The 20257-nt window shown below is 39.7% G+C and overlaps 1 protein-coding gene across 1 annotated transcript; it reads left to right on the top strand.

The window, feature by feature from the left end:
* Positions 1 to 10922: 10922 nt before the first annotated feature.
* Positions 10923 to 20257, top strand: ACTL6A (actin like 6A). The gene is made up of 14 exons (XM_069792671.1): positions 10923 to 11110; positions 12083 to 12159; positions 12350 to 12524; positions 12896 to 12996; positions 14306 to 14403; positions 15128 to 15222; positions 15426 to 15532; positions 15618 to 15707; positions 15886 to 15947; positions 16277 to 16391; positions 16750 to 16830; positions 17812 to 17907; positions 19007 to 19093; positions 19730 to 20257. The coding sequence occupies exons 1-14, from the start codon at positions 11086 to 11088 to the stop codon at positions 19808 to 19810; spliced, it is 1290 nt and encodes a 429-aa protein (XP_069648772.1). The 5' UTR covers positions 10923 to 11085; the 3' UTR covers positions 19811 to 20257.

Raw genomic sequence — 20257 nt, 5'->3', positions numbered from 1 at the left:
AGCAGTTGTATTTAGTGTTACTGATAACTATACTCTGCCTAAAGAAGACATGATTCTAGCTAAACATCAGAGAAATTAAAAAGCATTTTCTTATTTTTGCACAGCATGATCACAGTGAATTTGACCACACTATGATGTGTACATCACAGAGCTAGAGAAATTTGGGTGTGGTTAATTCTTCCACCATTAGATGGAAAAAATCACAAGTAAGATAAAAAGGAAATCTGCTTCGAGATTCTCTAGCATCTGCACCACTCTTCTTTATACCATTAAGTAAAACTGAAGCAAGTCTGGGTTTGAAACCCAAGAAAAGCATCTTCCACCCCTGCTTGCATATGTTACCAATTATGATTCAACATCAGGCATCCTTTTACTTGTTCTTCTTTGGACCTCAGGATTTCTGGATTCCTAAATGCACGTAAGCCAACTTTCAAAGAGCATACTGGAAAGCATTAGCACTCAGATCATTTTATAACCTGAAGGAAAGGGCACAATTCTCAGAGATGAAATAAGAAGAACCGAGGAAGTAAGCGAACCGAGGTAGCTGCTCTAACTACTTAGCTATTACGTAAAAGGTGGATGGAAAAGGCTCTACCACGACAACTGAGTTTTGTGATGAACTCCTGATGAAAACACGTTATATGTATTTGAACTCTGCCCCACTTCAAACCTTAAATGAAATAGAAGTAACCAGCAGCTGCTACTAGGATGTTTCTGTACCTAGCTGCCTAAAATCAATTAATTAAAACTTTTTGGAGCAAAATTTAGCACTCATTGAAATTTAGACATATTCAAATTTAGGTGTCCTTGAAGAAGAAGATAGACAGGCTTTAGAAGCCCAGCTTGTTCATACAAGAATAAAGGCAAGAAACTTTGCCAACACCCAAGTTAAAAAATTACATCCAGGTCCTTCAAGAGCAAACAAGCTATAAAGGTAGGAAGAATCAGCATATTAAGTGCAGTGTAGATATTTCTACCAAAGAAATACTGTTAAAATATGATTTTCTAAGTGTAACAGAAGGAAGACTCTGATCTGATAATTGTACAGAGAAGTACATGCGCTACTTCGCCAAATAATGGAGTTGATGTAAAAGAAAAATCTTTATCGGAACAATTGCTCTGGAATAGTGAGATTTCCTTATGGACGTAGCAACACACACAGCCCTCCGTTTCAGGGTGTGGCAAAGGCATGACATTGCTGCACTGTTGCTCTGCACCTGGAAACACCCTACTGACACTAAGCATGAATTAGCCTTACCCTCTGGTTGCTGTTGGTTAGACTAGAGACGAGACCGAATCTTGTCCAGCTCCACAATTTGGAAGCAGAGTAAGAAGAGGAAAGACAAGTATCTTCACTCTTTCTTTTTTCACTTGTTTCCAGTCAGTGTTAGATCTGTAAAGAATCACCACCTACCTGAGGGAAAATGTAACTAAATCAGCAGCAGGGTCCCTGATTGTCCTCACGACTAGCGCAGTGAGCTGAGATTTAAGGAGACCCAAGTTATTTAACTCAGCTATACTACTAGCTTGTTGGATGAGTTCTCACAAAATGTTTCCCGAGCTGCACAATGCGAATAAAGATTCTAACTCATTTAAAAAGAGCTTTCAGTACTACCACTGAAAAGATTTATATAAAAAAGGGCTTCATTTTTATTATTTTCAAAATCTACTATCACCCTGCAATCAGGAAGAAGGCAGTACACTTGTATCATGAGAATTTTCCAAAAAGGCTGAACGAGCCATTGCAAGTGACTGATATTTATGACAAAACAGGTAATGAACAGAAAGGATATTCAAAAGATAATGCTCCATTAGGCGTACTTTATTTATTTGCTGAAGACAACTCATTTTTAATTATTTAAACTCTGGCAAACATCATACTAGCAAATGTTCTGCTGGGTTATAATTGACAGAAATATCTTGATCTGAGCAAAGTGAAACCTCACTGTAGCATTACCTCTGATACTACATTTTTCCTGACAGGAGGACAGCAAGCACTATTTTATGTTTAGAAACCACAGAAGGCAAAGTTCACCAATATGCAGATGGCCAATGTATACTCTAGGCTTCCCATAAATCTTCTCTTTGATGGTCCAAATTTAAGCTTCTCATTTTTCCACCATTACCCTTTGCAGAAACTGAGATCCAACTACAAACTTTCCACCTACCTTCTACTCGTTAACACAACAGAACAAAAATCTTACCATCAGTGTTCCCAAACTTGCTTTTTTAAGAACAAATGTGGTCCGTCATGGACATACTTTGTCTGAAATGTTATTAGATATAAGACCAAAAAGTATTTTTAAATATACAAAAACTTTGTGTTTTTGCAAACAGATGGTCTTAACAAAACCTTCATCTTTTTTTATCATATCCAACCCTACCAACTTGCTTTTGTCTCAGCATGTGAGATTGACTCATGTGAATGTTCTGGGCAGCACAACAGGGACAAATCCAGTCAATGAATGAGGAGAAGGCGAAGACACTGGTGCAGAGCTGCAGCCAGGGAACAAGGCTTCTAATGGAGTCTTAGGAAGAGGCACAATGACAGAATCTTACACCCATTTCGTGACATTGTGTCAGCCATGCTGCTGAGTCTAACATATGTAGTGCCTGATGGAAAATTGCGTTGCCAATCCTTAAACAATCCTTCCATACACTGACAAAATTTGCCAATACATTAGAAAATTAAATTAAAAATTGGTCAGTATATTAAAAACAGATTGGAGACAGGAATCATCTGGTAAGTTATTACTGATTTTATTCTAAGTCATTCATCCCAGGAAAGGATCAGCTCGCTTAAGTCAGTGGGAGTTCAGCATTTTTCTGGACCAACCATTTAAATGCTTGTGAAATGCATCATGTGGCAAAATCCAGACATTTAAACATGCCTGTAGTCACCTGGTGTAAAAGACAATCACACAGGGCCTTCTCAATACTTTCCAAGTTCTGTCCTTCCTCTTAGGTATGTCTACTCCCATCTGGTTTTTAGCTGGAGAAATTGAGCTCAGGTTTTAGCAGGCCCACTGCACTATATGCCAGAGTTACAGAAAATAAAAAAAAAACTATCAGAACATATTATTTCTATAAAGGCACTGTCATGTCTTGTAAATGTCAGAAAGAGGTGAATGATGATTTTTGTTTCCTAAGCTATGAATATGATTCTGAACAATACACTGTTGAGTAAGCAAAATAATTTTTTTTTCTTTCTCTGTCCTTCTAGAGGACAGATATGTGCCTTGTCAGATGATGCCAAACCCATTATTAGTGTCCTTGCGCTTCTCCATTAGTGATATTGCAGCTAGACTAACTGATGTCAAGGATGTCCGTGTTGAAAGATAACAACATTCCTTAGTAGCAGAAACTATAGGCTTTCAGCATTTTCTGGCCTTCCCATCATTTGGCTTTAACTGGCAACATTATTACAGTGAAATTCAGTGAGATAAACTAAGGAATAGAAAGTACTAACATTCAGAAAGCACTAGCATTCAGAAAATGCAAACATCTGAATATGAACTCACTGATGTTAGTATCCTTTAGTACTCAATTAGAATCAAATTTATAGACACAGTCTGCCCGTTAACACAGATGCATCCAAACCCAGCAATTCATTACGCTCACTCCATCTTTCTTCCAGTTCCAGCATTTGTCATCTAGCACATTTGCGACGCAGATCAGTCTCTCCTGAGAGAGACCTTATGGTTATGACCCCATAAACTATATGCCAAATATTCCAAGAGGTGACAACCACCTTAGCTGGGGAACCCTGGGGCAGGAAAACTGGAGCAGTTCTGACAAGAGAGGACAGTGGCAAGTCCAACCATTCCAACACAAGACAGGGCAAGGTCATATGGGCCACCACTGATGGTGTCACCTGCAGTCTCTGCTGACTTACTTTCAGAGCTGGTAGTTCAGATTATTCATCAGCTACCAAGTCAACTGAACCATGCTTCTGGTAGGTGACACAGTCTCAGGATCCATATAGCACTAGAACTCCTAGTAAGCAACATAGATCTTCAGCACCTAGGACTGGCTATCCCTGTGCTAGCACCAGTGAGCAGGAAAGCACTAGTATACACTTAGAGAAACTATGTTTACAACTTTGTTTAAGGCAGATCTAAACAAGCCATTGAAAATAAGCAGCTTCTGAGAAATATAGCTTAAAAGGCCTGGTTTTCTCCAGTTGTGTTTCATGTTTGGATTCTTCTGTGTGTCTCAAAAAGCAAAAATTTCTGATCAAAGCACTTACTAGGATAAAGATATTCATGCAGTCTGTGTTCTAGACAGATTATCTGTTGTCAACTAATATAATATAGCTTATGCTGCAACCTCATCATCTGCGGAACCAATCAAAAAGGTAGCATAAGCCCAGCTTCCTAAAAGCAGTAATTTAAAGAGACTTAAAGAGACCTGAGACTTGCTCACATTAGTTCTCCCCTACCACAAGCATCCCACAGTGCTAGACAGTTTTCTTTGTCTATCTTTCTTGATTGTTCAAAGAAAACAAGTATCATGACCGATAATAAAACTCTCCCCCTAAAAGCCTTCTATAGTTGAAAGGTTAAAGAAATGAACAAATACAAAATACCAAGACTGTCATGGAGTGGTGCTCTTATATGCTGTTTATGTCCTGCAAGAAAGAACATCCCTGACCACCCTCCTAGCCAGTATTCCCTGTGCCATAGCTAATTTTCATATAACAGAGTAAATAATGAAGACTACCCACACACATAAGCTGACATATCAGGACTCAAGGAAAGCTCATCATCTGCAGAACTTGTCAAGTTCTGCACTGTACCACATCTTTTCCTGACAACACTTGGAAACACTGATTCCTCTCAATTTCACTTGCAAGGAAGATGTCTTGGGCCTGATGCACCTCTTGGCTACGATTCTGCTGTACTGAAATAAAAGACACTGTGCCAGTGTAAAAGTGGTGAGAGAGAAGAATCAGACTCCAAGATAACCACTTAAGTGGAAGTAAAAGGGATTATAAATTTGCATTTGATCTAAAAATCAGAATTCTTACCATAGTTATTAAAAATGCCATGAACTTATGTTACAGCAATTTCAATGATCATCAAATTATGCAAAGATCTTATCTACCACCCCAATGACTTTTTTAAATGGAGTGTATTTATACAGATGTGTGCTGATGCTGTAATTTAGCAGCTGATACTTTTAAACAGTAGTAGTGCGACTGCCCTAGAATACAGATTTTCTGTGAATAAATATTCAGATAAGGCACTGCAATGCTAACCTTCCCCATATAAATCGGTGTCTCCTGAATAAAAGCACACCCTTTTCTGCATCAGACTTCTTGCTGCAGTGCAATTGCATTGCTCTACATACTCATTTTGGATGATAAAGTACATACTTGTCATAGTAATGACCTGAATGAATTCAGGAAAAAAGTGACAATCTCTTTGCAAACATGCCCATTCAGCAAATACACTATTGTTTTTCCTCACTACCGTTTAATAATTAAGTTTATAACAATCTCTTTTTTTTTGTGATACAATAATACAAAAATCTAGAAAATTAAGCCAATACCTTGTTTTTTGAAACCCAGTAGAAATAGTGCTACTCTAGTTTGTATTCCAAACCTTTATTTATACCTGCTACATTGACATGGATTGCCAGTGTCTCTGCCCTCTGCTTTGCCTGTGTCCTCTCCTGGTGGTAGAACAAACGTTGCACAGAACAGACATGGTTACACCAAAACCTCCCCTTCACAACAAACATTTCCAGATGTCAGGTGAAAACAGATTTCGACAGTAAAACAGGCCAAGATTCCAAGCCTAACGGGGCTCTGAAAAGGTAACATAAAAAGTGTCACGACTCTTGTAAAATCACTGATCAGCACACCCTTACAGCTCTACTCCCAAGACTGCCTTATTTCATGCAATAAAGAATGTGTATGCAGAAATAGGGACTCGGGGCTCTTCTCTCTCAGAGGAGTAGGTTAATCAGCAGGCTCTGCTTTTGGATTCCTTACCTCTGGCTGCACAGACCCATGATTCTTAGCTGCATGGTATCACAGTTTGAAAGTGCTAGTGAGGCAACACAGCACCCTCCTGGAAAGTTGGAAATAGGAATTTGAACCTTGCGAGGCTGAAGACAGAGCATCTGACCAAGAAACAGGAGATCTGTACTCCATGCTACCTGCTCAGCTATTACAGCCAAATTTCCATTCTAGCAGCAGGAAGCGCAGGGGAACAAAATGCCTGATATAATGGTAAGGCTCAGCTGACACAAAGATCTTCTGTTTATCAGGCTAAGCTGGCTTCCCAACTATAAGTAGCTTTGTTTCTACAGATGAGAGGTACTGAGCCAGGTCAGGTGTGGCCCAGCTGCCAAGCAAATAAGCCCTGCAAGAATCCAAAGTGACTACAGACCAAGCACTAAGCCTGAAACAGTAAGTTCTGCCAAATCTGAGCCAGATGAGACATATGTACACAAGACACTCATCTGAGAAGGGCAATACAGGCACACTTAAGTTCTGGCCCAGCAGACCTATTACCTCAGAACCAGTTCCAGGCAAATGTTGCTGCACCACTTTCACACCTAATCTTGTTCTGTGAATTCATACTATCCCTGAGCTAAATAAGGAAAGTGGTCCAGATTCCTCCAGTTTGGTTTTGCAGGGAACGACTTATGGTTCAGAACAACAAAGCAGCACTAATATTATGTGTTTTTTCATCCCATTCTCCAGTGTATCCTAGCCGCTATTATTCCAGCCAGTCAGCTGGAATCTCAGCATACATTCTCTTCTTTCCTCGTGCCCCGCCCCGCCCCCCCCCAAAAAACCTTAGTCAGGCCATCTATTGGTGATGGAAAGTTGACTGTATATTAACAGCAAGCACCATTACCTCTTCCTTCAATCAAGTTTTAAAATAAGAGTGAGTCATGGGTCTTTTACAAAAGGACAAGTTAAACACACCAGCTCCAAAACAAGATTCTGGAACATATATCCCCGTGACTGCCTTGCTGGAGTCACAGAAAGATTTCAGATATACCTCCTCTCCTCAGCATTTTCAACCGCTAAGCCCAAGCATCCTGTACAGTGGTTACGTTGTCACAAACTCAGGTTTAAGGTGTCTGTCTTTAGTACATTTTATATGAAACATAGTTCAGTGCTTGGATTCCAGTCTGAGGAAAGAACCTAAGGGTCAGGTATGGCAATGTTGAGGCCCCTTAGTGAGGTTTAGCATTTAGTTTGTGTTCTAGCTCTTTCTCTGCAGAAGGAGGATGACTGCGTATTTATACTCACAGCACCCCTGTAAGGCAGGGAAGTATTAAAATTGACAAAGTACTCAAGTACTTTAGCAAAGATAGTGGACAGTTGAGAGGTCATACAAAGTTCTTGAGTGATTGACTATTAATGATTATTTTGCTTTTTCACCTACAGACTCCTTTTTAGTTCACATAAACATTTAAGACCTCTTCTGAAAATAAGAAAACCTTTAATGTGCATTTTGCAATCAAGAAACAAGGAGGAACACAGACATTATGAATAACCCATTGTCACAGCCCATCTGCTGCCACATCTCAAAGCTGGCACCACAGTCTGAGAGATTGACTGGCAGTTGTATGGCACTGTACAAAAGCAACAGGCCATCAGCCACCCGATGGGGAAGTGCAGCTTGTTGAGAAACAAAAAATCACTCTGTTCAGTTTTGGCTTGACATATGCATCATTTTCTACATTGTTTTATGCTACCAAAAAGGTGAATGCACTTACTTGAAACAATTACATCTTAATAAAGTTTTAAAAATGTCAAAGCAATAATCAGGAAGCTTCAGATTCTCCAGACTATCACTGATGAAATTAACTTTTGCTTACTAGAACGCATCATCATTTGGCGTCTTGATTCACGCCTCACTTTTAAAATGATTCTTCTGTTTATTCCTATGGACAATTTATGTTAGTGTCCGACTCTGGAGTTATTATATACAATGTTACATACAGTAAATCAGTATGTGATATTCCCATTAAAAGCACATAATTTGCATTATACCTACACCTGCAACTTTGCTGAGATACTATGGTCATTTGTACCAATATGGGAACCTAGATAAAATACATTCATTGTTTCCATTGACTTTGATTTTATAATCCTTGCTTCTGAGGAAGCTAAGCAAAAATACTTAAAAAAACCCCAAAAGTATTTGGGTACATTATGGACAGTGGTGGCAAAACTCTAGATTTCACCTGCTCTTATGCAAACATAGGATGACGTCCAGGAATTCACTGAAATAATCCTAGATTTGCATCTCTTTAAGCAAGGTTGGACTCTGCTGAAAAAAGGTGCCTGGAGTCTATTTCTCTTGTGCACTGAACTTTGTAGGGTTATCCACACTGCTGGAAAGCAAAGTCACTGTAAAATGTTATCAAATCACAGTGATGATGTTCTACACACTTTCCACTGATGTAAATGCCTGTAACGGTGCAAGGCAGAGAAAAGTAAGACCTAGACAGTTGTCAGTCTAAATTTCCTTCCCCATATCCTCCAGACTTCTTGAGGATTACACAGATTTGGCTTTACTTCCTTACGCTTGCCAAATCCTGAGGCTTCTAGATATCAGCATGATTTCCAGTGCACATTACCTTGCAGTTCTTACTGTCAGTCCCGATCAGCCACTGGAGCAGTAAAGATGAGTCAAGTACAGGCACGCCCTCTGTCCATGCCTCACACAGCCACAAGCCTCTTTACCCTGGCAAACGTTTTCAGATGGCATCACCGGGAATTCTTCTGCATTGAAGAAATACTGAAGAAAAATAAAGCAGCAGAATGCTGTGTTTGTTTCTGGCTTGCAGATCAATCATAAGCAGCTCTTGTGCAGAGAACAGGATCTGGCTTCAAGTGTCAATTATCGTTTGAATACAATGAACCATTACTACAAAATAAAGTACAAGCAGGAGTTAAATGAAGATCCTCTAGCATTGTAATTCCAAATTTCTGAACTGCTTTTCCCATCTGCAATTAATTCCTCCTCCTCAAACAACTCTACCTTGAATATTAGTGCCACATACTGGAAATCATGATAACACATTAACTTTAAAAGATTTCATAATACAAAATCGAGGTGCACTGACTTTGTGAGATATAGTTAGTGAAACAGCAGTGTTGATATTTATCTTCCTAATGCTAGCATCTCTATTTTGCAGTTGTATTGTATTATAACTTATGTAAAAACTTCACATTTCTTAATTGCACAATAAAATTATGTTCGCTCACTAAAGAAACAGAGAATAAAACAGTGTGTCAAATTAAATTCCTTGCCCTTGAGAGTTGATAAGTCCAATCACCTCCTGATATTCTCATAATTGTGCTTAAAAAACCCCACCCAACTGGTTGTCCCTTACTGTTGGATTTTACTACTTTTGCTATGTTTTGATTCAGGATGAGACTTAAAGGGGGACTGCTGGTCACCAGCCTAATGTTAACTGCAGCATCTTGGGACCTGTAGTCCAAACACACACACCTAGGTTGCTTTTCTCCTTCACTAGCATAAAGTTTGATGCAATTCGTAATAATCTGTTCTCATCACTACAGCTTTACAAATTTCCTGAATAAAACTACTGGGTACTCCAAATATAAATTTTATCTCTCTTCTTACCTCACTGATTAAATTCAGTGTAAATAAGGACATATAATTGAAACTTAATTCACAACTTAGAAAAAAACCAAAGCTTTGTAGGAAGTTCTGAAAGCCCTATCAAAATAAGACCAAGCAAGACTCATAGCACTAATTTTTGTCTTATGGTGAAAATAGAAGAAACACTTTTTTATTATTTACAGTCCAATAATTAATTCTTATTAAGATAATTTGTTATGCTATGTAAGACTTTATAGGTAAATGTAAATGTAATAAATGAAACATCATTCTATTATGCTGACTAAATCTAATCGCTTGGAGATCCTTACTACAGTATTACAGAAATAAGCTATATGTCTTACGTGAACTTGAACACCCATGATTATAGTAGGGCACCGCCCCCCCACCCAAACCAGCTCTCCATCCCCTCCAAAAAACCTACACCCTTATATCGGGATTCAAAAAGGTGCACACTGGGGATGCTTACACTTTAAGCCAAATCCCCTATTCTCCAGTTAAAATTTTAGTCTTCTCTAATGCTAACTTCTGGTTATGTCTGAGGTCTCTTTCTTTTGTTTCCTTTAATTCCTACAACTCTAGAGTTCCCCTTCTCTGGTTGTTCTGGCTGAACACCAAATTTGGCTGAGAACTGTGATACCAAACAAAGTGATCTGAAATCCTAATTACAAGTTCAACTGCTGAACTGGCAGCTGAGCTGGCAAATCATAAGTGCCCAACTATCCAGACAAGCTTCAGGGACCGAGGTCTGAGGTGCAAAGGAGTGCCCCAAGCGAGAGAGGAACAACACAGGTTTGGAATATCAAGGTATACTTTAAACACGTTTTATTCTCAGTGGAAGAGCCCAAAGGAGCAGTGACAGTAGCAGGGGACAGACTCAAGGAGGGCCCAGCTGCAGTAACTGTCACTCCTTTCCACAGCCGGCCCCTGTCCCCCAGAAGCTCTCTTCTCTACTCACCCCACTCCTCCGTATCCCCTCACCCGGCAACAAGCCCACCCCACGAGCCCTCAGGACTCCCAAGCTACCTCTCCCCACTCCACCGAAGCCAGCAGCCTTCCCCTCAACTTCCTCCCCACCTCATCTGCCCTCCCGCTCCTCACCGGCCCGCTCCTCACACCTCCCCGCCTCGCCACTCTCCTCACACCGCCGCTCCCGCACACTGCACCTACGCTTGTATGCCCGCCTGCCCGCCCTCCGCTTCCTGCCTCAGGATTGGCTGTCCGCGGCATAACCCCGCCTCCCTCCGGTCGCGATTGGCCCTTGTGCCGGAGCGGCGGTTCGGCGGGGCGCCGCGCGGTGGGCGGGCGAGCGGCAGCGCCGCTGCTATTGGCGGCGAAGGCGGCGGCCTGCAGGTTAGGCTGAGTCGCCGGCGAAGAGAGGGGCGAAGGCGCTATTGTTGCCGGATCGCCGAGGAGAGGAGCCGGCGGACACCGGGGCCGGGCAGCGCGGGCCTCAGCGGCAGCCATGAGCGGCGGCGTGTACGGGGGAGGTGAGTCCGGCGCCGCCTCGCTTGCCCGTCCTCCCCTCCCCTCCCCCCCGCCCCGCGACCGTTGGGCTCGGCGCCGTCCCGTGAGGCGGCGCGTGCGAGCCTTCCCCTGGGCGCTTCCCGCCTCCCGCCGCTCCCTCAGGCCCCGAGCCCGGGGCGGGGGGGGGGCGGACCGCGGCCCGGCTCTCCCCCAAGTCCGTAGCGGAGCCGGAGCCCTCCCGGTCCCTCCGTTTCTTAGAGGTGGGGTGGCAGCATGCGTGAGGAAGAGGAGGCGGCTGCAGGCCTTGTTTCTGTCCCTCCCGGCGTCCTTTCGCTGAGATGCTTCCCCCGGAGACCGGCCGAGCCGTGGCCTTGGGCTGAATTAGCGCTGCTGGGGTGCAGGGTGGCCCGAGAAAACCCCGCGCTTTGGAAACCGGGGTGTCGTTTCCTCCCAGGGCACTTCTGCACACCCTTCCGTCGGGACTAAAGTCGGGTGTTTTGTTTCAGACTTTGGTTTTCTTGAGGGGGTGCAGAGCACCTCAGCGAGGATCCGTACACGCAAGGGATGAGGGCGCTTCATGGTGTGGCAGCCTTCATTTACAGAGTTGGTGTCTTCAGGGCCACCATTCTAATTCTGATCACCCCCAGGAGGTCTGGGCTCGTCTGGCTTCGTGTGACTGTTAAGCGAGCACCTTTTGAAAGCTTTATCTTGTAATCTATTTGGATGCAACTGTATTCTCCCTCTTCTGTTAAAATTCCCCTTTTATTTATGCCAAAGGAAGGTATTGGAATGTCCCAGCAAAAGCCTGTCTGCAGTCTTCTAATAGCTCTCCAGTAACTGGAGTTCTGAATAGAGAACTTTCTCCTTGCCTTGAAAAAGATGCCTTGACTTGCTTTTCTTCTTCTGCAAGCAAAACAGACAGTGGGCAGGGAAGGGTCAGGATTGTAGTAGAGTGTAATAACCATTCACTACCTCTTTATTAACAATCTTTTCAGATGAAGTCGGGGCTCTTGTTTTTGACATCGGCTCGTATACAGTGAGAGCAGGCTATGCGGGCGAGGACTGTCCAAAGGTGAGAATCTGTGTAACTCAATGGAAATGCAACTTGAATTTATGCCTTAGGACTTTTTAGTTACGAGTTTTCAGAATATGCTGGTTTTTGTTCTGACTGTATTGTATAGGGAAAGCTCAGAATTTATGAGGAAAAAAACCGCCCAAAACGTTAATAATTCTCATGTACTGCTTACCTTTTTGCCTTACAGGTTGATTTTCCAACAGCCATTGGTGTGGTGCTAGAAAGGGACAATGGCAGCGCTCTGATGGAGATAGATGGTGACAAAGGCAAACAAGGGGGCCCAACTTACTACATAGACACCAATGCCCTGAGAGTTCCAAGGGAAAATATGGAGGCCATTTCACCTTTAAAAAATGGAATGAGTATGGTGCTCTGTCTTTTTCTACCTGTTTTTAAAATAGCATTGCTAGGCTCCAAAGTCATAGCTTTCATGTAAACAGATGCTACGTATGGCAACAGAAGCCAGAAGAATGGATGCCTGATTTACACATTGCATGAAGTATAGTTGGTTTACAGTGTTAGTGGACTTTCAGCATAACTCTTGAAATGTTATGATCATCATGATTACAGAGGAAGAGAATTCTGCAACACTATTAAAGGAGTTGTATGGCTGCGGAGGATAGCTTTTGACTCGAGAGCTCTATGCAAAAAAAGTGTTGGAATACCTTTATGTATTTATGAAATGGAACAAAACTTAGAGGTAACTAATCTGCTTGCTTCAATGTTGTTACAGTTGAAGACTGGGATAGTTTCCAGGCAATTTTGGATCACACTTACAAGATGCATATTAAATCTGAAGCAAGTTTGCATCCTGTCCTTATGTCCGAAGCACCAGTGAGTAAAAGCAGCTTTGGATTTTGATAAGTCTCAACTGTATCTTCTTGCTGACTCTACAAACATTAGTCTTGGACAAGTCTGATATTGGCTTGTTGGTTCAAGTGTTAAGACTTAGCTATAGAAATAACAATTTTAAAATACTTTGCCAGGTTCTGGAAAGTAATCAGTTTTAAAAAAAAAAATCTAAAAAAGAAAACAATTTGAAATAGTTTGCATGAGTTCTGTTAGAAAGTATTTACAATGTGCTGTTGTTTTTCATTTATCAAAAAGAGGACAGAATTAAAAAAAAATACTGCCTAGAATAAAAGCAAAAAGATGTTTGGATGTCTTCTTAAGTTACGCTTAATAAAATGCTATTGAAAATCTGCCACTTCATTCAGCCTTACAACTAATATTACGTGTCAGAGAATAATATTTGTAATGGAGAAGCTTTAATTTTTCTGTCTTCATTTCTGTAAATGGCCCTGTAAGGTAACTGAAGTGGATGAATACAGATTTCTGGGAAAACAGGTGGACAAGGTTTCTTTCACTTAATAATGCTCAGTATTTGAAGGACAGATCTTAAAGTCAGAATACAAAAGGTAGACATGCCATACGAAAGTTATGCCTTTCTTTAATAAAATCTTATGAAAAGGATTTTCTTTTTCATTATTCCCTTGTGTAGAATTGTAGCTTGTGGAGTATGGATGAATTTGGAATGGTTATTTCATGTTTGATGGCTCAGTGGGTGTCTGAATAGAGGTTCCCGTTAACATTCTCCTTGCAGACCTAATCTTACTTTTATGTATTGGCTTGGAAAAAACTTCACTTTTTCAGTAATGTGTAGAATATTCGATACATATCCTGGCTTATTCACAAGTACAGTAGAACTGTAGGAAGATACCTCGGAAACAGGAAAATCTGGATTTATTTTTCTTTCAACTGGGCAAGTTATTTCATGTATCTTTCCCCTTGTCAAATGGGCATGTTACTTGTTTTAGAGAGTTCTTTGAGAGACTGATACTGGAAGAGCTATAGAAGTGTAAAGAAATCTGTTGTAACAGTAAGTGTATATCACTTTTAATTCTGTGTGATAGATAAGCATTAATGTATTGTAGTAGAATTGGAATAAAAAAGGTTCTAAAGAAGTCAATTACTAGAAATCTGCCTCTATAGAATTTTGATATGACTTGAAACCGTGGCCATAATAATTCTAATTACTTCTTTATTATGTTAGCATTCCTGTAGTGTGCTCTCATCATCCTCAAGATAAACATATCTTCCTTTTGTCACTTATTTGTGGTTTGGTTTGGTTTTTTTCTTCTAGTGGAATACTAGAGCAAAGCGTGAAAAACTGACTGAATTGATGTTTGAACACTACAACATCCCTGCTTTTTTCTTGTGTAAAACTGCTGTTCTAACAGCGTATCCTTCGGAATTTTTCACTGCTTCCCCACCCCACTCCCTGCCACCCCGGAAATTACAGTAAACTTATTCTAGGCAACTCCTAGTATAACAGCATGTCTAACTTTTCTTCTTCTGAATTAATTTTTCCATAAACATCTAAGGAGGAAGTAAACAAATTCCATTTCTGAACTTTAAAGCTTTAGAGCTCAGTTCTGAAGTTCTCCCAGTCTAACTGTTTTCCTTGGAGGCAATGTTGTCTTTATTGTCTTTCCCCTCCCCACCTCCCCCCCTGCCTTTCTAATTTTTTTTTGCCATTGTATACCATGGGTAAGAATAGTACAGACCTGAAATGGTGTTGTCCAGACTACTAAATACAGTAATTAGAGCTTGAGGTTCCCATAGCCTTAAGATGAATATTTGTAATTATTTTAAACTAACAACATGTTTTCAGCTTCAGAGTCTAAATGAGTTGGATGTACTTAGAGCTTGCTGCATAATCATGTGAAGTCTCACCTTTGTACGTCCAAAGCTCAGGATAGTTCACAGATGGAAGCTGAAAGCCATTCTCTCTATGAGGTTGTGCGCTTTTTAGAAAGACAATGCACACTGGAAGACAGCAAATCCTTTTGTAGAGCCAAGGAATAACACATCATGGTCCTCATTCCTAGTTATGCGCTAACTGTATGGCAACATTTTTTACTAAAGTGAAAATTACAATATTTTCCTTAATCCTTTTGGCTAGTTTTGCTAACGGGAGATCTACAGGTCTCATTTTGGATAGCGGAGCAACACACACCACTGCTATTCCAGTGCATGATGGATATGTACTTCAGCAAGGTAAACATTTTCATGAGTAACAGCATTGTAGTATCAAGGTTGAGTTAGCTTTCTTTCTGCTTTTACAGTTTTGTTATTGTTTTTAAGTATCCCCTTAAATATGGAAAAAAGCCCTAACAGTGTTCACTGACAAATAGTTTGTAGGGAGAGTTTATTTGTTGGTGGGATGTTTTTGGTTTTTTGATTCTCTTTTTGTCTTCTAGGTATTGTAAAATCACCACTTGCAGGAGACTTTATTACTATGCAGTGTCGGGAATTGTTTCAGGAAATGAACATAGAGATAATTCCTCCATATATGATTGCTTCAAAGGTGGGGAAGTAACTTTATTTAGTAAGTGTTTGCTTGGGGAGAGGCTTAAATGGTTAACTGATGATCATGTTTCCTACAATCTCAGGAGGCAGTTCGTGAGGGGTCGCCAGCAAATTGGAAAAGAAAAGAGAAGTTACCCCAGGTCACTAGGTCTTGGCACAACTACATGTGTAATGTAAGTAGGTCATTTCTCCCACTCTCAAACTCCCCTAGGCCTCCCATAAAGAAGTTTTGTGAGTATATCAGGTTTTCCTCTTGAACTAGAAAATCTTTAAAAAGTCAGTATCAATTCTATAAATTCTATAAAATTGAAGATTGACATTCTCATAACCATATTATTCTTAACTCCATAGTGTGTCATTCAGGACTTCCAAGCTTCTGTCCTCCAAGTATCAGATTCAACCTATGATGAACAGTACGTCACTGTTTTCCTTCTTGTAAAATTAATTATCAGTTGTGCGTGGGGTGCTTACCCTGTTCATTGCTGTTGGCTGGCTTTATTGCAGAAGAAGTTTTTAGATAAAAACTGTTTATTTCTGAAAGTAGAAATACAGTATACATCCAGGTGATAGTTTTTTATTTAATATTCCAAGATGCATGAGATCATACTAAATATTAGGGAATGTGTAAGTCATATCAATCACAATTTTCCCATTGAAACCTTAGTTTATAATGCTACTTAGATAACTTAACATCTTGTTTACATAGAGCTTTGATGTGTTAACTTTCTGACTGATGCTCTAGGGTAGCAGCACAGATGCCAACAGTTCATTACGAGTTCCCCAATGGCTATAACTGTGACTTTGGTGCTGAGCGTCTAAAAATCCCTGAGGGATTGTTTGACCCTTCTAATGTAAAGGTAAAACAACTATGATATGTAGTAATTGGAAGGCTTTAAATTACTAGATTATCACATGGCTTCCTTTTGTATGATGTTCTTAATTTCATGATTTGTATGTGTGTGTTCACACTGCATGGTTCTCTTGGGGGTAGAATTTGCCTGTGTTGTATTAGGGTTGGGCAAACGAAGGACGAAATGTAGTTCAAAATGGGTAGTGATGAGCTGAATGGGAAAATAGGAATTATTTTTTTTTCTCCTTCCCTAAGTAATGTTTAGCTCCCTCTCTAGTAATACTTGTAAATTCAACTCATTCAGGGCTTTCATATGCCTTGCTCTTTTGAAGCGATGATGTGTAGATTACTAATTTTAATTCTAGGGTTTATCTGGTAACACGATGTTGGGTGTGAGCCACGTTGTCACAACAAGCGTTGGAATGTGTGATATAGACATCAGGCCGGTAAGTGTTAGTCAGACTTGTATTATTTTAAGGCATAGATATTTTTGTGCTGATATAATTTTTTGGGACTAGAACACTGTTGATGAGGAAACGTGGATTTCCTAGGATAATGATAAACACATTAGAATAATTCTCTTAAGTATTACATATTTTGTATATAGGAATATGTACAATTACAGTTTTGTCTTACAAAATGCTAAATCAGGATTTTTTACTTGGTGTTTCTACCTATATTTAAATAGCTAATGTCCAGATTTTGTGGCTGGCACTGCATAATGTGCATTGGGTTGGCTTCAGATGAGCATTTTCTGTTCATAACTTTGAGTGTTATCTTCAGATTTTTGGGCATGGCAGATAGACTTTCTAAACATAACCAATCATATGGAACTTTTATAGAGATTAGAAGAAAGAAAAGAGGTATTAAAGGAAAACTTCCTTTTTAAAACTATATTCTAACTTTCTCAGATGTCAACTTGAAAATATTCAAGTTTGATAAGGACCACATGGGGGTTGTTTAAAAAATTTTTTCCTTTTAACTGGCATGTCAGGCAAACTTAGTAGGCCAGGCCATGGTTTTTTTCACCAACTGCAGCATTAGTAAGATTGAAAACTGTTGCAGTGCTGTGGGGTTTTCCTGTGTGGTTGGAATATCCAGCTGTAGGAAAACCAACTGTGTGGTTACAGGAGATATCTGTAGGTATAGGGTTCTCTGTAGTAGAAAATATTCTGTGAAATCATTTTGACCCATTAATCACATAGCTTCTGTCATCTTTGTATAGTTTAATATTAAGCTGTCTTGAAATATTTTTCAGGTGACTAAAAAATTAACTGGATTGGGAGAGGTAATATTGTTGGCATCAAGGAATTGTATTATTGCTGTTGATTATATGTACTTGTGTGCCATTCCTCTCTGTTCTGTGAAATGGTTGTTTTCAGAATGATTTCAGAGTTAATATTGTAGGTTACTTATTCTCTTTTTAGGGTCTCTATGGCAGTGTGATTGTAGCAGGAGGAAACACTCTAATACAGAGTTTCACAGACAGATTGAACAGAGAGCTGTCTCAGAAAACTCCACCGGTAAAACAACTCTTTAAGTTACTGCATTGAGTTACTTATCATTCTGCTTTTCTGTCACATAAGTTCACATGCATGTATCATAGCTTCCACATTGTTAGGAACCCAACAGCTGAAGAGATTTCTGTGGGACAAGAGATCTCCTTCTCTAAAGAAAGAAGTCTTGAAAAGTTCTTGTATGAAATTAATTCCAGCAGATATTGCAACTGCTTTCTGAACTTTTTACTTCTCCATTCCTGCTTTCAGATTGTGATTCTAAGTTCTATAATTGTCCCTAAGCGACAGCCACTATTTCCCTTGATGGTCTCTCTTCTGAAGTGTTGCTGACTAATTTGCGGCATATTCAGTCATTCTGCCTGAGGTCTTGTCACTTTATCGTGGGAATTGTTCTTCCTGGATTCTACAGGCAATTCAACCTACCCATAGATAAAACCTGGTGATTTAACATACTTGTATTTTCTTTTTTAATCACTTGATGTTAAAGCAAGTATTAATACCTTACACCTGTGTTCTTGAGAGCACATATAGCTTATGATATTTCTTGAATATTCATATTCAAGAAAAAATGTTCTACTTGTAGCAACTCTGAAATGAATGTTATGAGAAACTGAGAAAGGTAGTTACTCACTGCTTCTTGTAATAGGTGAGGAGGAACCCACTGAAATGCAAAGATTTTATTGCTATGAGGCATTTTGAAAACAAAAGGAAGGAATGGGTCTAAAAAGCACTAGATGAATTAAGTTCAGCAATGTTAGACATTTTAGTCCCAGTGCGCATTTTAAGTAGCCCAGTGTTAGAGATGACAATATATAGTGCGAGTATTATTGCTCTCTGCCTGCCCTATTTCTAACCTTAAGCGTTTGCTGTTGCTCCCTCTTGGGAGACAAGATAGAAGCCATACATGTTCTGTTCCACTGTGGCTATTCTTGAATTCTAAGTACAGGGCAGATGAGCATTATTGCAAGTTTAATAAAATTGACCTGTTTCGCCTGCATGTTGGTATATACACCAAATTCCTTGTGCTGTCCTTCTCTTCTCCCTAAAGGCCACCAGCCTACAGTTTGTCTGATTGTTCTTTCATTTTACATCCTTTTCTATTCAGAGCATGCGCCTGAAGTTGATAGCGAACAACACAACAGTGGAGCGGAGGTTCAGCTCATGGATTGGTGGTTCAATTTTGGCTTCTTTGGTTAGTAAACCTGTGTTACTATGTTGCTATGCTAAGCAGCACTGTCACCGAAAAAGCTAATTCCGCTTAAGCCTGCGTTGCAGGGTTTGTGCTACCCTAGCAATAATAATCTTATCTATCCTTGTGGTAAGGTGAAGAGAATCTATTTAAAAAAAAACAAAACATGAGCATTTCTAATCAAAAAATAACTTGCCATGTTCTCCCATTTTTAATGACAAGGTGCAGGCTTGACGTACACTATCCGGAAATGATATGTATATAGTACACTATGAACGTAGCAAACCTGTTTCTGCATCATATTCCTGAGCTTAATTCTATAAGTTACTGAGTACTGAAATGGTTTGTGGGGATTCATTTAGCAGTATGGGAAAGGGAGACTGAAATCAGCTTTCAGTGCTGCACCTTCCTGTCTTTAGTTTAATCGCTAGCAATATAAAACTCAAAGGAAAAGATAGTTAAGGAGGTCAAGTCCTCTAACCTCATTTAATGTAAAGATTTGCTTGTTTTTCATCATAGGAAAAGTTAATCATGTTTCACTTCACCTTCATTTGTTTTCTGATTTTTTTTTTTAATTTTTTTTAATTGTGTGTTTTGTGGTTGTTTTGTTTTGTTGTTTTTTGTTGGTTTTTTTTGTAGGGTACTTTTCAACAGATGTGGATTTCTAAGCAAGAATATGAAGAAGGAGGGAAACAGTGTGTAGAAAGAAAATGTCCTTAAACCTCTGACTGTGAAAACTGCTGCCTGCTCAGTGCTCCTTCTGTTTTATAGCTTTAGCATACTCAGGAATGTGATGGACTCTTTTTTGTAGAAAGTTTATATTGGATTTTTTGCATAACTCAAGTTCCATTTTAACAAACCTTAGAAATTTTGAGAGACCTAATTGGTACTATCATAGAAAAAGGATGTTTACATCCCTTGTAAAGCAATAATTCATGTAACAAGCATTTTATAATTTTGTATAAATATCTATTTTCTCTAGTATCTTTTCCTGGGAACAGCTTTACAGGTTAGCTAATAGATAGAGGCATAACCTTGCAAATGCCCATGCAGATTTATTAAAAATCTCTTGTCTACTTTCACATATTAGTCTTCCTTGCTGGTACTTTGGCCTTAAATTGCTCTTTTTTCTCTCTTAAAAAATAAAATTTCGTATTTTATATTTGA

This window comes from Haliaeetus albicilla, chromosome 9 (genome assembly GCF_947461875.1).
Source record: "Haliaeetus albicilla chromosome 9, bHalAlb1.1, whole genome shotgun sequence".
NCBI classification, from domain to species: domain Eukaryota; kingdom Metazoa; phylum Chordata; class Aves; order Accipitriformes; family Accipitridae; genus Haliaeetus; species Haliaeetus albicilla.
The sequence above is the reverse complement of the archived record's forward strand: the minus strand, read 5'-3'. Positions and strand labels throughout refer to the sequence as shown.

Coding starts and splice junctions, on each gene's coding strand:
- ACTL6A (XM_069792671.1), top strand. CDS start 11,086: ATGAGCGGCGGCGTGTACGGGGGAG. Junction 16,392..16,749: donor TTGACCCTTCTAATGTAAAG/GTAAAACAACTA, acceptor TTTTAATTCTAG/GGTTTATCTGGTAACACGAT. Junction 19,094..19,729: donor GTTCAATTTTGGCTTCTTTG/GTTAGTAAACCT, acceptor TTTTTTTTGTAG/GGTACTTTTCAACAGATGTG.